This window comes from Cetorhinus maximus, chromosome 18 (genome assembly GCF_964194155.1).
Source record: "Cetorhinus maximus chromosome 18, sCetMax3.hap1.1, whole genome shotgun sequence".
In the NCBI taxonomy this organism is placed as follows: domain Eukaryota; kingdom Metazoa; phylum Chordata; class Chondrichthyes; order Lamniformes; family Cetorhinidae; genus Cetorhinus; species Cetorhinus maximus.
The window spans coordinates 36,486,017-36,512,476 of record NC_135896.1 but is presented as its reverse complement, the minus strand read 5'-3'; the positions used below and the strand labels follow the sequence as shown (position 1 = coordinate 36,512,476).

Sequence of the window (26,460 nt, the reverse complement as noted above, 5' to 3'; positions counted from 1 at the left end):
AAGTGACTGTGTACAAGGGATAATGGGAAATGACTGGTATTTTATTGAAAGATGTACAATTTGTGTGTTCCATTTACCCGTGAGCTACACTTTCTCTGAGAACAGTGAACTAATTGGGCCTTTATTTGTACTAGTTATGTTGCTGAAAGAGCTTCATTATAAGTTTGCATCAGGACTACTAATAATTCAGGTGACAAGGAACCGTTAATCTACTCCTAGTTTACAAGACATTAGAATGAAGCTAGAGGTTAATTCAAACTGAACATGAAGAACAAAGCTACTCCGTATGAGCCATGTGATAAATGCATGTAAATGAGAGAGCATGCAGTGTTTTCACTCTTTGACCTCTTTTATACACTGTGTGGAAGGAGGTATGGGAGCAGTCAAGTTCCGAACTAAAATATATCCAGTCTAATTTTTCCACCTCATTTCTCACATTCTCATTATTACTTTCCCTTTCCTCACCGCTATTTCTGTACAAAGCTTTTCCCCAATTCTTTCCATTCACATAACAGCCTTTATCCATTTTCTTTTGAACACTGAAGGTGGGATTTTCCAATCCCGCCAGCAGCGGGCTTTGTGGCGAGCGGGAGTGGAAAATTCGGAGTGAGGCCAAAAGTCGGATTCCTGCTGTTGAAAAAACGAGTCGGAATTTTCCCCTTGCTACTTTCATGATGGTGGGTCCGTTCCTGCTGATCCATGTTGGGAATGTCATTTGCCTGCATTAGCATGTCATGAATACTCATAAAAAATGCAACTTCCTTGAATCACGTTCCCCCTCCCAATTAGGCGCCATGCCAGCGGGAAATTAGACCGGTCAAATCATGACCGGATATAAGTGGCCATCCACCCTCACTTCACTTGTGACTTCAAGGTGAGTGCAACATTTAACACCTAGCTGCAACAGCACTGTCCCGGTTCCTCAGCAATGCCAGTGTTAGCCCACACTGCTGGGGGTGCATGCTGGGACTGCTCACCGTGGCTGCCTCATGTGTGGAGCTGGGCTGCTCACCGCGTTTGCCGTGCTACTCCAACGGGGCAGCATTGTGTGCTGTGAGTCTCAGGGGGGCTACACTCTATAATACAGGCCAGCATGACAACCAGGGCAGGAGATGACAGGGGCATGAGATTGAAGGCGCTTGGTAGGGTTGAGTGGGGGGTGATCGATGATAGGCAGAGGGAAAATTGGGGGCGGGGAAGCTGGAGCTGACAGAGCTGTAGAACGCAGACACAGAAGGGGATGCATGGGATTCAATTTGCATGAAGGGTAGGGGGTGCACGCAGACTCTAGAGTACAAAAGATTAGTGTGGCACAAGAGGAACGGGTTACACAGAGACTCATGGAGAAGGGGTGAAGGGAAATGATCTTGTGATCATTCATTGAAGAGCTGGAGAGCTGAGTGAAAGACAGTCATAGTCCCTGGATTGATGCCAAGAGATTGGGGTGAGAGATTAAAGGCAGTCCTGCGGCCCTGTGGGCCTCACAGTCAGGGTGAGAGATTAAAGGCAGTCTTGCGGCCCTGTGGGCCTCGCAGTCAGGGTGAGAGATTAAAGGCAGTCCTGCGGCCCTGTGGGCCTCGCAGTCAGGGCGAGAGATTAAAGGAAGTCCTGCGGCCCTGTGCGCCATGCTGCAGGGTTATGCTTGGCACTTATGCCATGTTCCCACTCCAGGGTTGGGCAAGGCCTGTGTGCTCAGTGGGGATCAGGCCCAACTCGGTGTGCAGGGCATGCTCATAGTCTCACAGTCGGTGGTGATGAGGGTGTCTGGCTCGGTACTGGGCTGCAGGTGGGGTGGTCATGCTCAGGGGAGGCATCTGCAGCCTGTAAATGGGGAAAACGTAATAAATGGTGGTGGGGGGGTACTCTTTTGTGGGGGGGGGTTACCTCTGTACATGACCGTGCACACAGCCTCAAGATGGGGAGGGCTGAGGTCCACATGGCACATGGGAATATCAAGACTGATGGGTTCAGGGGGGAGGACTGGAATGCCCACCACAATGACAATGGGATGGATTCAGAGTTACTGGGGGAGGCTGGAGAATCACCGGAGGGAGCTCCACCTGCACATCGTGAGGCTCCAGGAAGATTGGAGGGACCCAAACTCTGACATGGCGAGGGTCGAAGCTGGTCTCAACGTAAAAATGCAGCACCATCATCTTGAGACCCCCAAGTTATGACACTGTTTAAAATCGAAACTGGAAAAGAATCTGCAATGGAGAGGGCTGAGGCAGTGTGGGAGGAGCTGACGGCTGGACTCAGGGCTCTAACAGGGGCACCCTCACACTGCTTAGAGTAACAACATGGAAATGGAGTCTGAGCTGCTAGAACTCAGGAAGTGTTTATTGAGAAGGTGCAATTGGAGCCACTGACATTTGGAGCGCTTTAACGTGAGACTGCAGGAGTCATTGGGTTCACAATAAAGTTGATGAATTTGAGCATTAACAGAGAGGAATATGAGAATGGAAGATGCAGATAACCGTGAAGGAGCAAGCTGCTGGATATCTGCAAGATGACCGATGAAAGCCGCTAAGGTGCTTTCTGCAATTAGCATGGCTAATGGGTCAAAGGGCATCCAGTCATTCCAAAAGCGCAAGTTAGGCAAAATCAGTTTACCAGATCAGACATAGCAGGGCTGCATTAGGTAAGGTTGAACATATCCTGGATGCACTCAAGCCTTTTCCAAACTCTCTGGGATTAAGATGTTAAGTAGCTGGTGTGGCATCTTGGTCACCTAGATCTGTGAGTTTGCACCTCAGCTGAAACGCTAGATCAGGGAAAGGCGAATAGCATAGATGCAGCTCTAGGGCATGACAGTGGCTTTCTAGTCGCAACTGGGAGATCTACTATAGTTGTCCATTACTCTTTACTCTGTTGGATCTATCTGTCCGCAGGGAGAAGTAGGATTGAATAATGGAGTCTGTGCTCAATGCTGTCTTCTTGTTGGGAGTGATCCAATTGAGGAGGAGAAGAAGGGCCCAGTGCCGCCGAGCACAGCTTCGAGAGGAGGCCCGGCCTGAGGACCATGGTCCAGGGGAGCCCCAGCAACACCCGGAGGATGAGGAGATCAGACCCATCCCACAGAGGCGACTCACACGACCAAGGGTTTACTGAAGACACCGTTCCTATCTGAGATGAGCGAAAGACAATGCCACGCACATCTATGTTTGTCAAGAGATGTAGGGGCTCATATCTGCTACATTCTGTGGGAGGAGCTAATGCCACGTAGACTGGGAGGACATCCCCCACCAGTGCCCCTGAAGGTCACCGCTACACTCAATTTATTTGCCAGCGGGTCGTTCCAGGGATCCACAGGGAATCTATGTGGCATCTCTCAGTCCTCAACACATAAATGTATCAAAGAGGTGACAGAAGCCCTCCACAGTAAGGTTCATCATTATGTGAACTTCACACTCGATGAAGCTAGCCAGGCTGCCAGATTCCTGGATTTAGCGGCAATCTCTGGTTTCGCTAGAGTACAGGGTGCGATCGATTGCACCCATGTGGCTTTGGGAGCTCTCTGATAGCAGCTCCTGATATTCATTAACAGGAAAGGCTTCCGTTCCCTAAATGTTCAGCTGGTGTGTGACCATCAGAAGGACATCATACATGTTTGTGCCAGGTACCTTGGGAGCTCCCGTGACTCACACATCCTGAGGCACTGCCAGATGCCTCAGATATTTGAAGGGCTGTGGCTGCTTGGTGATAAGGGGTACCCACTGAAACAATGGCTCATGACACCCGTGCATCATCCTCAAAGTGCCTTGGAGGAGAGGTACAATGTGGTGCATAGTTCGACAAGGTCCTTCATAGAGCAGACCATTGGCACCCTGAAGATGCACTTCCGATGCTTGGTCCGCTCAGGTGGCACTCTGCAGTACTCTCCAGAGAGGATGTCCTGCACCTTTATGGTCTGTTGCGCCCTGCACAACCTGACGCTTGAAAGGGGAGATCACTTGCCAGAGGGAGACATGGAGGAAGCTGAGAATTCCTCAGATGATGAAGACATGGGAGGGCAGGAACCCGAAGAGGGCAATGATGGGGAGCTTCCACATGGGGATGTGATCAAAGCTGCAAGACACGGAAGACGTGTCCGCTATACACTCATAGCCACAAGGTTCCAGGAGGAGTAAAGTCAGACAAGGATACCCAAGCACATTTCTCCTCTCTTTTAGTGGCATGCCAGTGGTCTGAAAGGCCTTTACAAGCACTAACATTGAGAGCAAGGTCAGCATTGGGCCTTGGATCTCCAACCCTCGTGTGTCACCAGGCCCTAATCTTTGGAAAGGTCAGCAGCCAAAGCTGTATGTAGCCGGTCTGGGAAGTGAAAGACGCGGACCAGCCCAAAGCCTGCGTCAAGTGGACTTGATGCAGTCTGTGGCCTCTTGAATGAGACACTTCTTGCTGCCACAGAGATGCCCACATGGCTGGAGAGACCATCATGGCTTCAAGTCTTGTGTTTTGGCACAAACAGTGAAGACAGCTATTTGATAATGGGACAACATGAGTGATAACCCCTCCCCAATGCAACTGAGCATGCATAACTCCATTGTGACTTTAAATGAATATCACTTCCCATCACAATTTGCAATCACTTTCAATAAGGAGGCTTGACACATCTCGCAGACATTAGACAAGGGCTAAGTAATTAACATGAGTTAGCTCGACATCACATGAATGTGAGGCTCGCAAAGGGAGGCGATCATGGAGTGGAAGCTTGGGTCACCCTCACAATAAGAGGCCACATAGATGCATATGCACAACACATTCAAATGACGAGACCATTGTCATGTATTCCCAAAGGTGCATGATATACACTGTGAATGAGCACCCGTGACTCAAAAGTGACATGATGTTTCTTAATCCTTCTGACCCTACTGCTATGTCTTGGTGCATCCCCGACATCTGCAGTAGAGGTGGAGACAGCCTGCTGACTGCCAAGCCCTGTTGTCTTTGATGACTTTGGTGGGTGTCCTCTGGAGGGCTGAGGCCTGGAGGGCCCCAGCCTGCTTTGGGTCTTCTGCTGTGAGGCAGATGCACCCTCCTCAGCGTGTGCAGCTGGAGGTGCTGGGGTCACAGGCAGAGGGGATTGGGATCGGCTGAAGACTTGCGGAGTCACCTGAGTGGATGGCCCCAGGGTGTCCAGCTGCTGGTCCTCCTCTCTGTGTGTTCCAGAGGGCCCCTGTCTGACTCCTTGAGGAGAGGGGGCACTTGAAGGGAGGTCAGATTGCCTTTCCTCCCCTCTTGCCTAGCCACTGATGGATCCAACTAATGCTTATAGTGATGGAGTGAACCTGCTGGACCAAGGTCTCTAAGGCAGCCGCCACACTTCCCATGGAGACCTGAAGGCACTCGCATGATGGAGCCTTAACACCAGACAGAATGCAGACGGACTCCTCCATCCTTCGCTGTAGTCTGTTGACTGCCCCTCACAACTCTGCCTGACATTCTGATCTCCAGCGTGTTTGCCACAGCCACTTCCAGAGGTTTATCATCTGACTCGGATTCAACGGGTGGCTGTTCTTCAGCAGTCCTCTGAGTGCCAGAGACCTAGGCTGTCACTGCCTCTGCCTGATGTGGAGACGTGTCAGTGAGGTGTTCCCCAGAATGTGACCTCAAGCCTAGTCTAGAACTATGGCACACCGGGTTGTGTGTCTCTGCGCTGGTGGAGGGTGCAGGTGAACGCTGTGATGTGTCTTCTTCAAATGGCTCCTCAGCATCCTTCTTTGAGGTGACCTGGGGGCTGGGGCTTATGTTGTCTGTGCAGGTTGTTACAACCAGGTGAGGGGGGTGAGCTGGTTCCTCTCTTTATTCAACCCTCTTGGTTGGTCACAACAAAGGTTTGTTTAAAATTCTTTCCCTGTGGATACCTTTTCCCAATCCAAACATGTTTATTTTTTATAAGGAGCCTATTTAACCAGGCTTTCTTGAGTCAAAGGGAGAGTAAGTTCATTAGTTACTAAAACTTGTGGAAAAATAATAAAGACACCACATACACACACACACACACACACACACACATACACACATGCACACACACACACACACATACACACACACACGCACGCACACACACACGTCAGAAACACGAAAGTTAAAAGTCCAAATAAAAGTTAAAAAGAATATACAAATCAGTCCTTGGCTTGTCCATGGGACATAGATGGTGGTTCATTGTGGCCGTTAAGTTAGGTGATTCCGGTAGAACATCGGAGCTGTCCTTGTTGGTTCTGCAGTCTTTTGGAGACACTTGCTGGCTTGTTCCCAGAGGGAGAGATGACCTGGATGTCTCTGCAGGGTTAACTGAAGAGGCTGTCCTGTTTCTTCCTGCTTGCTGCCTGTCTCTGCAAAAACACACTTGCCTCCAGCAAGAGAGAGAGAGAGGTCATCCTTGCTTCTTTGTTGTACTGCTCTGCCACTTGCTGGTCTTCAGCCAGATTTAACCCATTTTCCATACCTTTTTCTCAAATGCCTCTGTTTGAAGTGGACCTTGACACCTCTGACAGGTCAGTCAGTATAATCCACATAAGAATTTTCCAGAAAGTACTCACTTTACAGTATCAGCCATCTTTTGATCAGTGTCTGTACTTGTATTTCTTTAAAGAACACAGGTCTTCCTTAAAAAGTTCAATATGCTCGTAGGTAGTTGGTGAAGCTGTAGCCCAATTTCGTGACAAAGTCTTTCTGGAACTGCTGCTGCCTGTGAGAGAGAGAAAATAGATTTAGTTCATGAACAGGCTGAATGTAACATTGCATGTCACTCACTGTGAATGTCAGGATGTGATCAACTCATGGAGGGCTCATCTGTACTGGCTTGCTGGGAGAGACCAATCTCGCCTTCCCCACAGGAGCGACCCCTGTGCTCCCCTGCCAACTCGGCAACATCTTCCTCGAAGTTGGAAGCTCCTGGATGTCGGCCATCCCTCCTGCAGTCTGGGATCTCTCCCTCTTGTTGTGGGAAAGCTTGACCTGCATTAAGACAAATGGATGGGATGTGATGAGAAGGGTCAGGGTGGGGGGCAGAGGTTGGGAAGCATGCATGCCTGCTGTGTGTGCTGAGCCCTCACCCCCACCCCCAGCCCCAGCAAGGGCTGAAGATGCTTTCTGTGCAGGATGACAGGTGAGATGCTGGTAAATAGACTTTCAATGCTGATATCTCCCCTGCTAATATTGTGTGAAACCCCTGAGCTGTGCGACGCTTGAGTGCATAATGTGATGATGAGACTGTGAGTTTGGAGTGAGCTGAAGGTTGACTTACCCTGGCGGAGTGGGCTAGGTCGTTCATTCTCTTCCTGCCCGGCAAGGTGAGCGGTGGACCTCCTGGATCTCTCCCTGGGAAACAGAACCTCCTGGTGCTGTCAGACACCTCTAACTAAAGCCTCCAGGAAGCCACGGCTAAACCTTGGTGCACTCTTGTTCCTTGGAGCCACCTCCAGAACTTCAGGCCATACAGCTGGGCTGCAGAAAGGAATGTGTGTGTTTGGGAGGCGTCTAAATGTGGTGCCAGGAACTTTGACCCCACGAGGTGACGGCAGGTGGACGACTCAGTTCTCGCCCCGCCATGTGATTCAGTGAGCAGCTCGCCTATGCGTGATGAATGAGGTTTCAAGCAGAAGGCAGAAGATCGGGAATGAGAACCCGACCCACCGATCAGCAGAAACTCACCGCTAATTCCGTCCGCCACTCCACTTAGTCTCCAGGGCAGAAAATTCCGACCTGCGTCTTTTTGTTTCACTTTGCCAAGGTTATTAATATCTTAATGCATGAAGTATGTCAGGCCATTGAAATGAATACATGACTTTACATTACATCCTAAGCTATTTTACGAAGATTGGGTATATTTTCAAATGCCCTTATTCATAAGCTAGTACTCTCTTGATGGCTCCTTTGCTGCCATTACTGCATCCAAATCAGCGTTTAATGCCAGCCGCACTGACATTTTGAAAAACGCCTGATGCAATTGGCACACACGCACAACTCAGCATGCAGAGGGTTAATTTAACTGCTAAAAACTGGCATAAAGCCAAAGGTTTATGCCAGTTCTGGGATATCACAGTGCCTGACTTGAACTAGTTTCAGACCTAATAGGAGACAAAGTCATTGACAGGACAAGTGACCCAGGCAAGAAGTGCACTGTTCCATTGCTAGTGTGAGACTTGACACTGTGATTGCCACCATTTGAATTGAGATTGTGCAGGCTTCTCTAACAAACAAGGGTAGTCAAGGTCCAAGTGTGACATTTCAATTCATTCATAGAAACCCTTCCTCTTAGATAGTTACATAACACAGAGTCATGTGTATTTATAGCCTGAGAAACAATTTTATTTTCTAACACACACTATGAGCTCTGTGCAGTTCCAGTTGAGTTGTTCTGAAAAATAACCCTAATACCTTTGTGCATCTGCAGCAACAAAATTAGAAAAGATATAATTTTCCACTCGGCTGCTCATTTGCTACACTTCCACCCTTGATACTGCAACTGACATTCAACGGAGTCATAGAACAACTGCATGCTTGTTATCCTAACTCATTCTCACTTTTAATTTGATTATTAATAATTCAGCCAGATTTAAACTTAATTTGAATTTATTGGTCATTCACTGGGACATGCTGTACCTTCCTCCCACAGGTTACACAGGGAGTTGCTGAGATTTGCATTTTTCTATTTTTGCGGCATTGATTTATTTCAACGTTGATCCGATCTGGTGCATTTTTCTTAATTTACCTGCAAAAATTATTTTGTTTGTTTGTTATGATTCCATGCCCAGCTTCCTTTTAATACTGTCAGAACAATTTTGTTGTCTGTTTCCAGTTCTCCCTGGTCATGGTGTTTTAATTCCAACCTCTGTCACTCAGTGTCATACTGATGATAGGGAAAATATTGTCTGGCAATTTATCCACTGCCTACAAATCCCCAAGTCATCAGGCACAAGTCTGTTTATTACATAACAGTTAACTACCAGTCATTAAAGGAAGGTGATGAGGAAATTTGGGCGGTGCAGTGGGTTAGACTGCAACTTTTTACATCAGGGAGCTGAGTTTAAATCCAGACTGATTGATCAAATTAAGGTTTATTTTTTCTGCTGGTTGTAGGGATCTGAAGTGAAATGAATTTGGATATTCTGAAAACTATCCACAAATTAATTGTAAATTACTAATTAGGCTTAGGGAGGCCAAAGGGATGAATGTGGTGGAATGGAAATGTCACACAGGTTAAGTTGATTTAGATTGTAGTTAAAAATGAAATAATATAGGATCACCAACCTGTTGTTGTCTTTGGTCTGGTCTGTAGTAGTCGTGGTCCTGGAGTTACAGATAAGGCTGTAGGCGATACTGTTAGCAAACTATCTTCTATTTTACATTATGCTAAATATTTCCAAGATAGTCTCTACTCGAAGCTCTACATGGAATTATCTCCCTCCTTGCTCTGTTATGATGTGATCTTACGTCACTGATGATGTAGAATGTATATTTACATATTTAACATTAACCCTTTATACTACATCTCCCCCAAGTTCCTGACTCAATAAATGCTATTTACATTATCCTACGGCAAACACTGATGAGCATAAGCAATTATCCTTTCCTACATTTCGAGATGGGGGTACATTATGTATATTTTTTAATTTGGCATTCATTCCTTTGGAGCCAGAAAAAATAGCTGAGTCATCATATTGGTAATCCTGTTGTCCATATGGCTCCAGTAACATTGGTGCTGGGCCAAATAGTTAGAATGAGGCTGACCAACTATGGTCACGAGCAATTTTCAGTTCCTAGCCCCGGCAATAGTCTTCAAAGCCCTGGGTAACTTGATTCCACTTGCTATTATATTTTTCTTTTCATTTTTGAATACTGGCAGCTGAAAGGTTTGAAAGAACAGTTTATAATGTCTTAGTCTCGTTGGTAAGCAAATTTTAAATGCAAACACTTAGATCTGTTCATATCCTCAGCTTGAGATCAGAGCAAATTAATGAGAACATTGATTTAAACTTCACATGTGGCCGGAGGCCCCATAGTTTGTGCCTATATGCTGCCCATAAAGACAAAAGCTTGGAAATTTCTGCATTATAGGTTTCTCCCTGTTGTGTGATAAACAAGGGAAAATCTGATCTGTGGTGTTGCTATGATACATCACTGAGCTAAAAGTATCACTAAGTGTTGTATTCAATGACAGTTATTCAGAGTTTCAGTGTTCACTATCATGATCTCCTTCAGTTAACCGTTTCTTCAGATAAAAAATGCTCTCCCCCTTTCTCTGTCTCTCCAATGGTAGCAGTGGGGGCGATACACAAGAAGCCAGCAGCTAGTGGGATCATGCATCAGAAGAGATACAACATTAAATTGGTTGTTTACTTGCACTTTAAACTTGCACTTTTAAGTATTTAAAAATATAGAAATTGGAGCAGTTAAGCTTCAAGGTATTAACTGGGTGGAATGAGCACTGTCCCATCACATTCATTCAAGGTTTACAAAATAATGCATTCTCTGGCCTAAAAAGACAAAGGCCGGAACTTTCTGTGCCCTCTGGCGTTGAGCTTGTTTGGTGGTGTGAGCAGACAATACGGCGAGAAGGCCAAAAATCGGTTTCACAACATCATGAAACCAGTTTGAGATTGCTTGCTCAGCCCATTGATGTCGGGCTGCGTTTCCCGCCATTGGACGTTGGGAACCTCATTGTAATACATCTGCATTTCATTGTAAGGCCAGCCCGTCGGACTCACCCCCCCCTCTGCTGGACTGTCCGCCTGCCAACGTGTTTCACAACAGCGTATATAAGGCGTGCGCTTGGCGAGCTGCACTTCACTCGGGACTTCAAGGTTTGTTTGCCTACCTTGCTTCAGGCAGCACTCAGTCATCAGCGCCAGGCTTCACAGTCAGCACCACATCACTTTTAGGGGGGCTCATGGGTAGATCTACCAGATCTGCCAGATCAGCCAAATGTGGATGGCTTTTCAATGGCTGTAGGGCTAAGACTTGCTTGGGGAAGGGGGAGAAGTGGCCTCAGGAAAGGGAAGAGGCTGCAGGATGAGAGCTGCACTGGGGAAGGGGGGTATCCCAGGGTGTGAGTGGGGGCACATGTTGATCTGTGCAAGGGCTGAGGAGGCAGTTTCCAGAGGAGATGAGGCCAGATGGACATATGAGGTTGTGTGTGTGAGAATGGGTGGTGATGTCCCTTGAACTGGCAGTGAGTGAGATGCCAATGAATGTGTGATGGGCTTGAGTGTATGGGCTGAATTTTCCCCCCGATCGGCGCCCCTGATCGGAGGTGCGGCGCTATTTTACGTGGGCGGGCCAATTAAGGCCCACCCAGCGTGACGTCTGCAGGGAAGCGCTATGCGCTCCCTGTGCGGGCGGGGGGGGGGGGGGGGGAATTCCCAAAATCGAGAGCGCACTCTTTCACGCATGTGCACTAAAGAGCGCACTCATCTCCCTGTGGCTAAGTGCAGCCTCAGGGAGATCAGCTCTAATTGTCAAAAACCTTAAAATAGAAAATAAAATTCCCTAACATGTCCCCTTATGTGACAATGTCACGTGAGTTGGGACATGTCCATAATTTTCAAATAAACTTTATTAAAATTTTTTAAAAGCTACATGAAACCTCATCCCACCTGTGGATGAGGTTTCATGCTTTTTCCAGTTCCTGCCAGGGCTTCTGGCCTGCCTGCCAACCTTAAGGTTGGACGGGCAGGACCTTCAATTACATAATTGACCCTGTCAATGGCCTCAATTGGCCATTGACAGGTCGGCGGGGATGCAGCTGATTTCGCTGCACCCCCATCTTCCTGAAAATTTAAATCGGGTGCAGTGACGTTGGGAGTTCCGCCCAACATCACCGCGCGTCATTTTACGCTTCGGCAAGCAGGCCCCACCCCCGCTCGCCGACACGTAAAATCCTGCCCTGTGAGTTTAGAATGATGAGATGGTTGCCATACCCTGGTTGCACGGATGAGATCATTCGTCCTCTATCTGCATTGGATGGCCAACCTCTTCTGTGCAGCATTGGCACTAATTGCCACTGCCAGCGCCTACCAAGCCAGAGTGGTAATGTAGCTGCCCCTCCGTGGTCAGAGCGGGGGTAGAGGACATCACAGTGGGCCTTCACAGCATCCAAAAGGCACTCGAGGGCTGCAGTCTACTTCAGGGTCATGTCTTCTTTGCTGCAGTCCTGGGCTGGAAGCAGTGGACGCGGCAGTAGTTTAAATGTGGTGGCTGGCGTGACGAAGCGGTGAGGTGAAGGCATGGCAGGCGAATCAGAGCCCATCTGCCATCGAAACAGTGTGTATGCATAATTAATGTGGCGGGTTTCGGACGATGCAGCCTGAAAATCGCCATTGTGGCTGACGGGTAAAACGTTGTTTCTCCTGCCCGCTACCGCACTTAGTGCAAATCAGGGATGACTCCGCCCAAAGGCCCAGCCCGAATAATCCAGACATAACTTATTGAATGTTTTCTAAGTCTTTAAATATTTAAATGTGTTGTCATCTTTGTGCTGTGCTTTGCGAACTAACTTGAAAACAGCAGTTGGAAATGAAATGATGTCTCCATTTGAGGCATCTGCATGGGAACAATGTTCACTTGCAGCTTCATGTGGCATTTGTCTGAGCTAGGACATTTCCAGAAAGTGGTCACAATACAGAGACCATGTAGATCTCCAAAGAGTATGAGCGGAATTTAATGAGGGCACCGGAGACGGGCGTTAGTGGGGGCAAGCATCTGCCACCAAAACTGTGGTCTCTAGGAATCCTGAGGGAGTTATGTCCCTAATTGGCAGTGAGAACTCTACTGCTGGGGCTCCTGGCTCCATGGGAGACATTTAATTACTGCACTTATCCCAGTTGGGCAGAAATCCCACCCCCCTGAGGGCAGCCAGTCAATCAGAGGACAGAAGCTCGCCATTACAGACAGAGCTGCCGGGAGCAGTAGCCAGCTGCCAGTACTTCACTTGGGCCTTCACCAGGTCTGCCTGGAGAAAGGTGAGTGAAGATGGATTGGGGGCCATGCGGAGATGGGGAGTGGGGGGTAGCATGCCGGTGAGGGGAGTGGGGTGGGAGGGAAGGGCAAGGGTTTTGCTCTCTTCGGGCCCACCACCCCTTCCTAATGCCGAGTTCCTTGATCAGACACGGAGTCCTATGAACAAGTTACCACCCCTCTACAAGGCTGCAGGCAAACCCTACAGGGTTTGCTGGGTGGTCCCCTGCATGGCGAGGTCCCCACCCACTGCTGGTTGAACACCAGCAGCAGTGGGATGAGACCTTTAAGTAAGCATTAATTACCCAAGGGCCTCAATTGACATCTGGGTGGGAAGGCCACCTGCAAGCCTTCCCACCCTAAACTCAATCGAAGGGAGGCAGGGAGGTGATGGGATCTCCATCGCACACCATCCTGTCCAATCATATGGCTCCCTGCCTTTGAATTCACCTGGGGAAATTGGGAGGGCATTAAATTCCACCCCACGGGGAGACTTTTCCACCCGTTGGAGGGGTGGGGGGTAGTTGTGCGGGGGTGGGCGCAAACCTGATCGATGCCCCCGATCGGGTCCACGCCGCCATTTTGCGTGGGCGGGCCAATTAAGGCCCGCCCAGTGTGATGCGCATCCGGAAGCGCTGAGCGTTCCTGTGTGGGTGAGGGGGGGTGGTATTCCCTGAGTCGGGGCCTGCGCTCTGTCTCACATGCGCACGAAAGAGCACAGAAATCTCCTTGAGGCACGGAGGTGCCTCAGGGAGATTAGGTTAAGTTTTAAAAAGCTAAGTAAAGAAAAGAAAACATTTTTAGGGCATGCCCCCTCATGTGACAATGTCACCGTGAGCTGGGACAAGTCAATTAATTTTTATAAAAATTTTTAATCAATTTATAGACACTTCATGAAACCTCATCCCGCCCGTGGATGAGGTTCCATGAAAAATGTGAAGGCCGCCTGGGCTCTTCGCTTGCCCGTCAACCTTAAGGTTGGACAGGCAGCTCAGTTTATTGCTTTAATTAGTTTTTAAATGGCCTTAATAGGCCTTTGACAGTTCGGTGGGCGCACAGCTGAGTCGGCTATGTGCCCACCGAACTGAAAATCTAAATGACGCCTGCCCGACATCACCCCACATCACTTTACGCCTCGGTGAGCAGGGCCCAGGGCCCAGGGCCCGCCCCCCACCTCGCCCCCACCTCGCCGAGCCGAAAATTCTGGCCTATGTTTCATGTGTTTCCTTTGTGTACTATTATAATCATTCCGATTTATTGTTTGACTTTGTGTTGACTGGGAAATCAGAGTGGAAGGGAATTAGAAATGGAAGCACTAAAGTTGCTGTAGGAACCGGTGCAGTGACAGCTACTGTTAGAGCTGGATTAAATTGAAAAAATGTGGCACATGTATTATAAAATTGAACAAAAATATACACAAAAATATGCCTAACATAAGTCAAAACATGTTAAACCAAGGAATAAAATATATACAAGTGTAGATTTGATGTTCTAAGAGTGTAACAAATGGAAAGGGCTGAATTAGACTGCTCAAAACCCAAACACAGGCACCCCTGCCTTGCACAAGGCCCAGTTTATGCTGGTTGACTCTTCACTGAGAGAAGGTGGTGTGCAGACTTCACAAGGCTTCTGTGCAGTTTTTTTTATGACATAATAATGGTTTTTTGGTGCACCTTCTCCCAAGTATAATATATCATAATTTACCCCAATGATAGATATTTAATTTTCTTCTGATCAGGTTCCAGCTCAGTACATGCATTGTGGCGAGTGGGAAACAGTAACATAGGAGAGCAGGGCTGTTGTTAGCAGCAATACACATATACACACACACACACACACACACACACACACACACACATTAAAACCAGCCAATTCATGGGGCAGGATTTTACATTCGCCGGGTGGGCGCAGGCCCCACCCGATCAGGCATAAAATCAGGCGCGATGATGTCAGGCGAGCGTCCTGACGTCATCACGCAATCTCACGATCTTTCAGTCTCAGGCCGCGCGTGAGATTCGGCAGCATGCCCACTGACAATTAAGAGGCCTATTAAGGCCATTAAGCAATTAATTCATTTGTATTTTTCGCTGCCCGCTCAACCGCTTGGTTGGCAGGCAAGCGAATAGGCCAGGCGGCCTTTGCATTTTTAACGAAATCTCATCCACAGGCGGGATGAGGTTTCCAATGGTAAATAAAAATCCATTAAACATTTTTCGCCATCGTTTTAAACATGTCCCTCTGCATGTGACTGTGTCACATGTGGGGACACGTTTATATCATCTTTAAAATCTCTATTTTTGTTTCTCCAATTCTTCAGCTCCCTGAGGCAGCTGTGTGCCCTCAGGGAGCTTTCAGTGCGCACTCCCCCGCGCATGCGCAGACTTCAGCGCTTGCCCTCCTCCTGCCCCCACCCCGGCAGCACTGAGCGCTTCAGCGCACGTTTCACACTGGCTGCCCGTTAATTGGCCAACCAGTGTGAAATCGCGGTCAGGGGCTAATCGCGGGTGGCGGACCGTTTCCCGGCTGCTCCCGGGCCCGCCCGCTGTGCCCGCCTGACGAATGGAAAATCCTGCCCATAGTTCCTGTGCTATGGGGAACGGCAATGATTAATGCGTCAGTGTCAATGAAGGATAAAACTGTTTGCAGTTCTGGAACAGCTAAAACCTGAGATGATCATGTTAGACATTAGAAATAGCCCAAGAAAGACTGCAGTTAACACTGACTTTTACGATAATGCCTTAATGCTAATATATTTAGGCAGCTGAGTAACTAACTGTACCAGTCAGTGAATTTTTGTAGAGTATGTGAGTGGCACCCTTATACAGTGATTGCACTTCTGCTTCACAGTGACTGCTTCCAAATGATACCGTTTAAGCAACTTGACTAGTCATTAAAGCTGATGTCTTGTTCCACCCCTCCCCTTTTCCAGCCAATCACTGCCACATCACGCTTTTCATTCAAGTCAAACAGGCCATGAACTTTCATTTTACCCAGCAGTATATGGGCTGCAGGAATTCTCATGGCAGCTGACATAGTACTGCTTTTTGTTTCACTTACCAAGATGCTTCAAGATGAACTGAAGAAACTCAGTGAAGAGAAGTCATATTCTGTGTGCACATTGTCGTTCACAAGCTTACTGAGAGCATCATCCAACTAAACATTGTCCCTGCTACCACTGACACTGGGCTGGTAAAAGCAAGGCTGATATCTCTTTATGCAACTGGGTGAATTAAATCACTACATTCTGGCACATTGGGCTGGATTTCCATCCTTGAGGCAGGTAGTTGGAGTCGGGAAAATTCCCGGCCTTGGGAGAAAGTGCAAGGAAGGACGGGATTTTCATTCTGGGGGGGTCGGGTGCTGGCTGCAGCTGGGCCAGCCGACTGGAAAAAGTCCAGGTTCAGCCACAAGGGCTGCCGGGCGTAGAGGTCTGTCTTGGTGCTGGGGGACTTTGTCCCAGTAATAATAAAAACAGTAACCCCCCCACACACACTCCCCATGCCCCATCCATGCCACCTCATGCCCCTCTATCCAACACCTATGATCTCTCATGCCCCCCCATGCCAAGCCAGGGGACTTCCATGATTATTCATCCACTATACACTGTACAGAAACAATGAACCCTATAGTAACAGTAGGATGTATAAAAAAAGCTTTAAAAACAGTCATTCATTGATAACTTTCTGCTTTCTTAACAAAAACCCCATTTTTACTATAGCCCAATAAAAGTGTCAGTTCTCCATACCCTTTAAAGTATCAATAGCAGAAACTGCAAGTGCTTGAAACCACTTTATTTTGTGTAAATAAACATTTTGCAATTGACAGAAGAGATCAGAGAGCCAGAGCTGTCAATCAAGTAATATTTTGTCTCAGCCAAGAGAGCCCAGACATCCATAAGAGTCCATTAGAGTACCAAAGCACCTGAGCCCCGGGAAAAACATTGCACACCCTCCACCCACCACCCCTGTCTCAGAGAGTGAAAGGGCTGAATTGAAAAGGTAGCCCCCTGTGGGATTGGCTATCTCTGCCTGCTGAAATTTTGGGCCTTTCCTGGCATATAAGCAGATATCTCGCCAGCTATGAGTTTGTTATTAATCCTTTTGTGTCCAGTTCTAAGTTAGAGCAATATTTTGTGAATAATTGATGCATGCAAGCAGGCGATTTACAATAAGGAATAAGAATGGGGAAAACGCCCCAAAAACTTCTCAAAAGATTTAGCTCCAGCAGCACCCACTTTCCATTGAGTCTAATGCCCTTCACTGAGCTATCATAGCCATCGTCATCATTTGTCTCCTTATGATTTTAATGATTTTTTCTCTGCTCTTAAAGAACACCAGCAAGTAATTGCTTTAATATGAGATATAACGTTTAGCTGTAACTGTCAAATCTAATGAAGTTACTTGCAAATGATGACTTACTCAGCATTGTGTAAACCTTGATGAGATTTATCATTGTACTAATATAGCTGTTGCAGATTAAACTGCAAAGGTTATTTAGTTGATATGACATTTTAATTAAACGGCCCTTTTCGGCCAGGAATTTCAGACCTTTCCTGATATAAACCTGAGACTGAATTTTCACCCCAAATTGGGGCTTGATTTCCGGAGGCGGGAGTTGGAGTTAAAGGGCCACCTACCAGCAAGCAACGAGTAGCTAAATGGAGTAAGTTAATGGCCTATTAAAGCCAATGCACAGAGGCTCACTGGAATTTTCCAGTTGACTTTTGGGTTCCATGCAGCTTCGGAAACCGGCCATCTTGCTGGAAGCGACCTCCTGGCGGCTGACCAGGGGACAGGGCTTAGGCAGGTTTTGAAGTTCTCCCCGCCTGTCTGGCCAGGACCACAGCTGCGGATCAGGCTGCCCTCTGGAAGGGCTCCACCTCTACAATGTTAGCCCGGCAGCTGTGGCTATTTTTAAATTTAAAAGTCTTAAAAGTCACTGAGAGGGCACCTCAAGATATGGAGGTGCTTTCTATTAACTGTCGTTGCAGGCCGCAGCTTCTTCCCTGCTGGGTGGGCTTCCTGTTGGCCTCCATCTTAGAGAGCCTGCCCAATATCCTTAAATGGGTGGTGATTGTACCCTCCGGTTTCTAATTGACCAACTCAGGGAAAATCACTGTCTGACTGCTCTTTACATGGTGTGGGGTCGGGATCACCACCTGATCCTATCGTCGTTCATTAACACGTGGGTTAATAGAGCAATCTTCAAACACAAATTTCTGTATAATTGCAAATTGTTTAAAATCCTCAAAGGGACTGCAGTAGACTTGCAGTTTGGCAGGATTATGAACAGCACCATCAGCATTTGTCACAGCTTGGGCTCTATGAAATAATATTAAATCTGTAAACTGCTGCCACTCTCACTTACTTTCCCACACTGCTCAACAGAATAGCATCCTCTTTAAAACATTTGGTGGCAGTGGCTTCATTGGCATTGCCCATATGTTGCTCCCATGAAGGAACAACAGTTGTTGAGGTGTTTATTCTGGCCTTCTGCTTTTCTGTGGGTGATTGGCACCTTAATATCATTCTGCGTGTCCATTGCAATAGGTTTTTGATGGAGTAAGGAAAATATTTAATAAACGTTGTAAGAGCATTTGTTTTCATATTGACCATAAGAAATGTTAGAGAAACCGTTGTGACAGTACCTCTATGATTCTTTTCATTTAATTGTAAATATTTCAATCCTAACATGGCGCTGTTATGACACAGCAGTTGAGTTGTTTAAATCCCAAAGGGAAACTTGAACAACTGTCATAAACTATATTTTCAATTGGTATGTTTGAGATGCAGCTCTGAATCCAGGAATAAAATCACTGAGCCTCCAGAGGTTTTTTATATAAAACTAAATTAAACATTTATTAATTTAACAACAAATTAAACACATACACATGTCCACAAATTACTACCATAATAACTTTTAAACAAATCTCCAAATTAATCACTCCCAGGTAAATCTTCACCAAGGCAACAATAACCCATCGACTTTAAACAGACACCAGGCAAAGCACATTTGACCTTACGAATTCAAAATGAGGTTCCTTGCAATTTGACTCCTTTGCAGACACAGTTGTAGGCTTACAGGCTGGTTAAATCTTAAATGCCTCTACCTCACGCACAATTTCCTTTCCCTCTTTATACCGAGCTTGCCCTTTAAAGTAAATTTTCCATGGTATCTCAGGCTTTTACTGTAACATCTTCTAACAATAACATTTTCATCCCACTAATTTTATTAGTAATATAAACACATTGTTTGGCATCTCCCAGCTAAGTGCAATATTTTACTCCCACTCTGGAATGCTTTCTTCAGCGAATGTAAATGTACGCCCTTAACTCCTGTGTTTCTGAACTTCCCCATGTTTATCTAATTACCATTTCAAACCTACTTCTTTCTATACGTCAAAGCACCCAGACTAGCTGGCTTTAATCCAATTAAGACACACACAGACACATGCCCCACTACAATCCTATTGAAAAAATAATTTCCAGTAACATTATAGACATTAATATCTCTTCATGACAGTGCAAATGTAATACCTATCTATTAGAATTCATTTTTCAATTTCACATATTCTGTGACCAGGAATGGACAACTGTGCAATGGATGAATGGTTTCAGTCAATCAGCATTTGCATTATTCCCAAAACTTTTCAAAAGCATATTAAGAAATGGATGTATTATTCCTGGGGTGATACAAGAGTGTCACAATGCTTGAGTCTGATTCACAATTCTGGTCTCAAAATCCGTAGAGGATTCTTATTAGTTTTATTAGTTGGGACACTTCACAGTAGTAGAGTAGTCCCATTTCAAAGACTGGCAAAGACTAGCATGTTGTATGTTATTCCTGACTAGTTTATAGGACTGTCATAAACAACATGTGATTCAAGGAGCCATTTTCTGTGGATATATGATACAAATTAATCATTTGGGACATTGATCCCCCAAATCATGCCATTTTCAATATTTCTGGAACCTAATAATCAGGCAAAGTTATGGGTTTTCAGCCAATTTTTGCTGGTTTTCAGCTGCAAAATTGATTCCCAAAGTGATTAGGCCCTTCCAGCAATGCACCTGTCAGATCCTCATGTTGCTCATTTAAATATATTGCAAAGAGAGCTAATTTCTTTGTTTTACACCTGTAATGCACCACAGATGAGCTCGAATGGGAAATGTAAGGTGCGGTTGTCTCCATGATCGTGGTGGAAATAAGGAGCTTCTCGAGCTTCACCGATATAGAAAGCCTGAGCAGCTGGGGATGACCTTATTGTGCAATTTAAATATTTTAGATTCAGCCCACATGGCCTTGCAATTTGACTGTTTCTAACAGAGTTGATGATACCATTGGAAGATGTTGCACTCCAACAATGAGGATTTCAGAAGAGCAAGTATGGTATTCCCTACGGGTATTCCTCTGTCTGCCATTATCATAGAGGAGGAAGAGCAGGAGAGGACAGTGGAAAGGACACAAGTCATATGAGAATGTTAGTCAGGGGACATGTATTAGATGCAAGTGCTCCACCAAAGAGGTATGAGAGGAACATTATGACCTACTGCATGATGTCCTGCTGTCATGGTTGTCTGCGCATGCAGTTCTGTCTGCAGCTATGAAGCTGATGGCTGCACTCCATTTACATTGCATCAGGAAGCCTCAAGAAGAATCTTTGTCGTATTACCCAGGGTGCACATCACAGCAAGGCAGCAGTGAGATCAGGCCATCTAGTTTTATCAAATGATCGGTTTTACTGAGATTCATTGTGCAAATTAAAATCTCCCCAACCTCATACTGCTGAGCTCAGGAGGAATTGGCACTTGTCTTTGCATCTGCTTGACTGCCATTCCTAGTTAAAATCAGGGTATGTCATTTTCTCTTTGTCCAAATCTTTTTACACAACTTTAGAGCAATGCATCGGAGAGTTATCTTTGCTTCAACAACTTCAGACAATGGGCTGTCTCCTCCATCTTTACCCCTTTTTAATCCCATTTTAATTATTTATTTATTTGTTCATTTTTTAAAAAAAATATTTTTTATCCTTTTCCCCCAACACCAACTCCCCCCACCCCACCCCACACTGGGCCATCTGACACTTGTTTGTATGTTTTGCTTTAACAGAGCACTGGCCCTTGTTCTGCTATTAACACGTTTTGCTATCTTACCTTTATGCCACTATCAGCACTTCCTTTAGTCTTTAACACTACCATTAATACTCCCTTTGTCCTGTGTCCAAGGCATCTTTGTCAAATTTCTTAGCTCACACCTATCCCTGACCTTCTAATTTGCTCCACCTGCTCCACCCCCTCTTGAACAGTATAAAACCCATCACATTTCTACTTCTCTTTAGTTGTGAAGAAGTCAAATGGACTCAAAACGTTAACTCTATTTCTCTCCCCACAGATGCTGCCAGACCTGCTGAGTTCTTCTAGAATTTTCTCTTCTCATTTCAGATTTCCAGCATCCGCAGTTATTTTGCTTTTATCTTTACTTCCTGCCTGGCATGCTTAACATACTTAATAACGCTTAAATAACCTCGATAGTTTGTGGGCACACAGTATGCTCCAAGGCATAGGTGACAGATACAGGGCAAGGCCCGTGGCTGAAGTTCATTGTAATAAAGCGCAGAGACGGACTGAGTGTGACAGAGTAACAGGGCCGAGGCAGCGTGAATCACCGACAGTTGCCAACAAATGAAAGATCATTTGGTACTTCATAAGAACGCTGCTCTTTCAGAGGAGATCCTGCTGTTTTCAAAATAACAAGCAAGAAAATAAGAACTACAGATCCACCAGAAGGGTCAGTAGTTGGCAAAGATTTCACGGAGCATAGTAAAAGAGTGAAGCTCTTGGTCATTGTCCAAAGCACTGAACTGACACTGATTTAAGGCACTGCGCACAGTTTAATTTCATTGTATTTGCTGGAGGCTTAAAGCAGAACCAACATTCTTGTTCAGATAAGGTTCTGGCCCGAGCCTGAAATTTTTATGTAGGCATTTGTTTTTGAACATTTTCCATGGTAGCATTGAACTGGATATTAACCGGCGCAGACTGAATGGAGATTCAAATGAGAAGCCCTAAAATCCAGATTTCCCACATACTGTAGGGTTTTTACTCCACAGTGATTGTCTTTCGTTTCTGACAGTTCCTGGCCCAAAAGGCAGTCTGATATAGGCTTGTTAGTGGGCAGGTCACATCAGCAGGTAGGTCCAATCCACCACCCAAAGTGGGAGACTGTCTGATTCCCAATCCTGTGGGCTTGTCCGATTCCCGATGTCTGGGAAGCCCCAACCTGATCTCCGATCCCAGGGGTCCGATCCCCGAACATGGGGAGGAAGGCCACTGGAGGGTCCAATCCCAGGGGCCTAATCCAGAATCCCAATGTCCGATCCCTGACCCAAGAGGGTCCAATCCTCTACCCCAGAGGAGCACAGATCCCTAATCCTAGAGGTGCCTGATCCCTGATCCAAGTGGGAGGATCTGATTTCTGACCCCAGGGGAGGGTCTGATCCCTGATCCGGGGGCGTGGAGGGGGGCCCAATCCCTGATCCCTTGAGAAGGACCTGATCCCCAATCCCAAGGGTGGGGGGGGGGGGGGGGGGGGGGTTTCGATCCCCCCACCTCGGTGGGAGGGGAGGCTTTGTATGGGCAAGGCCTGATGGGAGGGCCTGGGGTGGGGGGGGCGCAAGCAGAGCTGTAAAATCAGTTCTCTTCTCCCTGCAGCTGTCACCATTATTGCTTTAGCTGTAGGGTTTCTCAAGCTGCCTCCTGGAAGAGGTTTGGCTTCCCTCTCCATGCCCTTGTCTGTAGAAATGGAAGCAAGTGGATTGGGGTCAGGGTTCAGGATTTTAAAATGTTAACATCTGACCTGAACCCAACCCACCCGTTTTGGTGCATTAAAATTCAGCCCATTGCATGAAAGCCAGATCATCTGGTATTAAAACATTTGGCAGCCTGATACCATATCCATGTGTGAAGATGGGTACCCCATAGATTATTACCATCTGCACGTGAGTCCCTTATAAACCAATGCTTGCATATGTGTGAAATCATAGGCACTTCTTTAATTACAGGAGTGCAACCTACAACAGATAAACAGTTGTCTCCCTGTGGTCCTTAGTATCAGTATAAGTGGGGCACTGAGTGACCCACAGCTGCTACCACTCCATTTGCATGAGATGTAGGAGGTTAAAAGCAGCTCTAATGTTTTTCAGCCCTGGTATTTAATGTTTATGTGATGAGGCAGCAGAGTTTCAAGCCACTTCAGCCAATGGTGCCTGTGCAGGCTTTTTAAAAGAGTTATCCAATTAGTCGCATTCCCTCGCTCTTTTTCTATAGATATGCAAATTTTTCCTTTTCAAGTATTTATCCAATTCCCTTTTGGATCGAAGTTGCGATTGAATCTGCTTCCACCGCCCTTTCAAGTAGCATATTCCGGATCATAACAACACTGTGTAAAAGATATTCTTCCCATTATTCATATGAGTGAAATAAATAATGTTCAGCTTTAATTAAAGTTTTGCATCAGAAAATCTCCATTAGCAGCCAACTGCACTGTGTGGAGTTTTACTCTTCAAAGACATCAGTGATGCACAAAATTGCTTCCAGTTCATTGCACGTGACATCTCAAAGAAATCCTCATCTGTGCCATTTTCACTAAAAGGTGCTGGCATCTTTAACTATATGATAGGGAATACCACAAAATACCACAAGTTAGGGAGCAAGGTTCAGGAAAACTTGCAGTCTTGCATAGCACTCAAAACGACCTCAGGAAATGTTTCATGTGCTCCCCCACAGAAAGATACACAACTATACTGTGCAGGAAAAAAAAACATTTCCTATGCACAGGTTCTGTGCGAGATTTCCAAAGCAATTTTCATTTAGTGACAAGATTTTTATTTTTCAATGCACAACATCAGCCCTAGCAACAGGAAATGTGCATTGTGTGCAGGATTGAGTTCACGGCTTTCTGGTGGTGAAAATAGGACTTGACAGCAGCTTTGCAATGGAAATACAGGAACTAGGGATGAGCAGATCACCAGTAAGCTAAATATGTACATCACTGCCCTTTTTCAAAATTAAACTAAGCTTGTTAGCCAGCTTAAACTACCTCAAATCCTTTCTGTCATAAAACCTTTTCACATGCAAAGTTGTGACCTACATTACTCAACTGTGGTACCCCATACGCTAGAGGCACATACTTAGCATTGAAATCTTCTTTCTGAACCTGAGAGTCTTCTTATGAATTTCACCCTTTTAAGGGACTTCAGTAGAATTTTTATACCAAATGCAAGATTGTTATGTTTCCTTTTTCACTGGACTGTAATGCAAACACACATCTGTCCTTTGTATTGTACAGTATCCTGTTAAGAGGATCTTTACATAGATCTTTAGGTTTGTCCTGGGTCTGTCACCAGAATGCTGTAAGGAGGGTGGACTTAAGAAACAGGCCCTCTGAGTCCATCTTCGCCATGTTCTGTCAGTCTGGCAGAAATCTGGCCTGCACGTCAAGGCCAGAAGGGGTTTAGCACTCTACTATACCCAAAATAAGCAGCTTTAGATGAACAACGTACAGTCAGACTGGCATTTTCAAAGAAGTGACATTTTGATTGATTAATCTTCTGATGCCGTGTATGTTGTGTCATGGAATACAAATGTGTGAATAAATGAAAATTAGAAGCATAAAAAGAACATAACAGCCGGCGTTGAGATAAGATGACTGGCTAATTTGTTTTCATTGTCATACATGAACATAGATCATTAACAGAAGCTCTTCTTAATGTTGTTCATTCAGATTAAAGTCACTTCCATTTGATCCCTTCAGTTTATGTCTTCTTTCTGTTGACTCAGATGACAGTGCCTCTGCAGCCAGCAGCATGGAGATGACTGATCGAATCGCCTCTCTGGAGCAGCGTGTACAGATGCAGGAGGATGAGATCCAGTTGCTGAAGTCGGCGCTGGCAGATGTAGTCCGACGCTTGAATGTTTCTGAAGAGCAACAGGCCATGCTGAACAGGAAAGGACCTACCAAAGGTAACCAAGGGGCAGAAAGTAGGATGGTGAAAATTAACTTCAAAGAAAGACACATCAGAAGCATACACTGCACTGCACCCATACTGACTAGTTCTGAAAAGTAACATTTCTCAAGTGATTCAAATGATATCACCATAAAACATGTCGTGATATTGAGTTATTTTTATTCATTGAATAGCCCTTGGGCATTTCTGTATATCGTACTTATTTAACAGCTGGAGGAGGAGAAAGAGGAAGGAAAGAATAGTTTCCCTGGCGATTTTGATTTCAGTTGCGGGGGTGATTGGGGGTTGTACAATGGTGTGGGTGTGAACATTGCTTTGTTTCTGCGGCGAGGGCAGTTTTTCTGTCGATCTCTGTCTCTGTTGGTTTGGGTGAGTTGTACAATGGTTGCTTTGAAGTAGCAGTGGGGGAGTGGGGGATGGGGGGTAATATTGCTTTCCTTCTCCATGCAGAGGGATGTCTTTTTGCAATATGTAAACAATGACCCAGGAAAGAGGAGTTTAGGAGGACTAACCAAAAGTTTGGTTAAAGGGATGGGACTTGAGGAGGTATTTTAAAGGAGGAGAGTGTGGGAGAGGCAGAGGAACTCAGGGAAGAAATTGAAGACAATAGGGCTCAGGCAGCTGAAAGTAAAGAGAAAGATGCACAAGAGGCGGTCAGGAATGGAGAGCTTGGGAGGGATATAGGGCTTGAGCAGATTGCTGAGATAGCCTGGTGATGTATGGAGGATTTAAAGACCAAAACAGAATGATGACTTTAAATTTGAAGCATAAGAGACTAGGAGGGCACAACTAAGTCCAACCATCAAACATTATTTCCTCCCCTATCTCTTTCCTTTCTCTCCTCTTATGGTTTTGATTCTTTGCTGGAATTTGGTTCCATATGTACTAGTTACCCTCCACACTTTGCCTAATGTGGCTATTACTCATGTGTGAGCCTCAATTTAAAATATTGATAGGCTTTTAACCACATCAGGTATCACAGTTAAATCCAATCCTGCACTCAGCCAATGACCATATGTGTGCACTTCCAGTAGGTGCCACTGGGTGGCAGTCAGGAACAGAAACCTTTCCTGAGGTGCCCCTCCCTAGCTCAGGTGTGTCGACTCATCTCAGATTGTGATGAGTCCCAGTTGAACTTGGGTCTTTGCTAATGGAATGGTCAGCCACTCAATCGATATTGTCATTTAGTCACCAGGAAGCTCAACTATGACACATTTAAACAGCTGTAGGGCAAATTTAGAGACAATCCCATTTGTGGAGAATTGCATTTCAACTCTCCTTGGACAATTTTATCTTGAAGGAGTGTGGTTGACAACTGATGTCTCGTTCTCCTACTGATACCAGCTCTTTCTCTGGAATTCAGGTGGCAGCATAGCCCATATATTTGTGGTTCCCAAACTTTGAGCGTGACGATGCAGAGTTTGCTCTTTTCTACTGAGACCTGGAAATAACAACAACATCTGAGCACATAG

The 26,460-nt window shown here is 46.0% G+C and overlaps 1 protein-coding gene across 2 annotated transcripts in view; it reads left to right on the top strand.

Moving 5' to 3' along the window:
- eml1 (EMAP like 1) overlaps positions 1 to 26,460 on the top strand; it is a 133,167-nt gene that overhangs the window by 32,150 nt on the left and 74,557 nt on the right. For both annotated transcript variants that reach the window (XM_078562408.1, XM_078562409.1), the window contains exon 2: positions 24,801 to 24,983. In XM_078562408.1, coding sequence (XP_078418534.1) covers positions 24,801 to 24,983 — 183 coding nt within the window. The remainder of the gene's footprint in view (positions 1 to 24,800; positions 24,984 to 26,460) is intronic.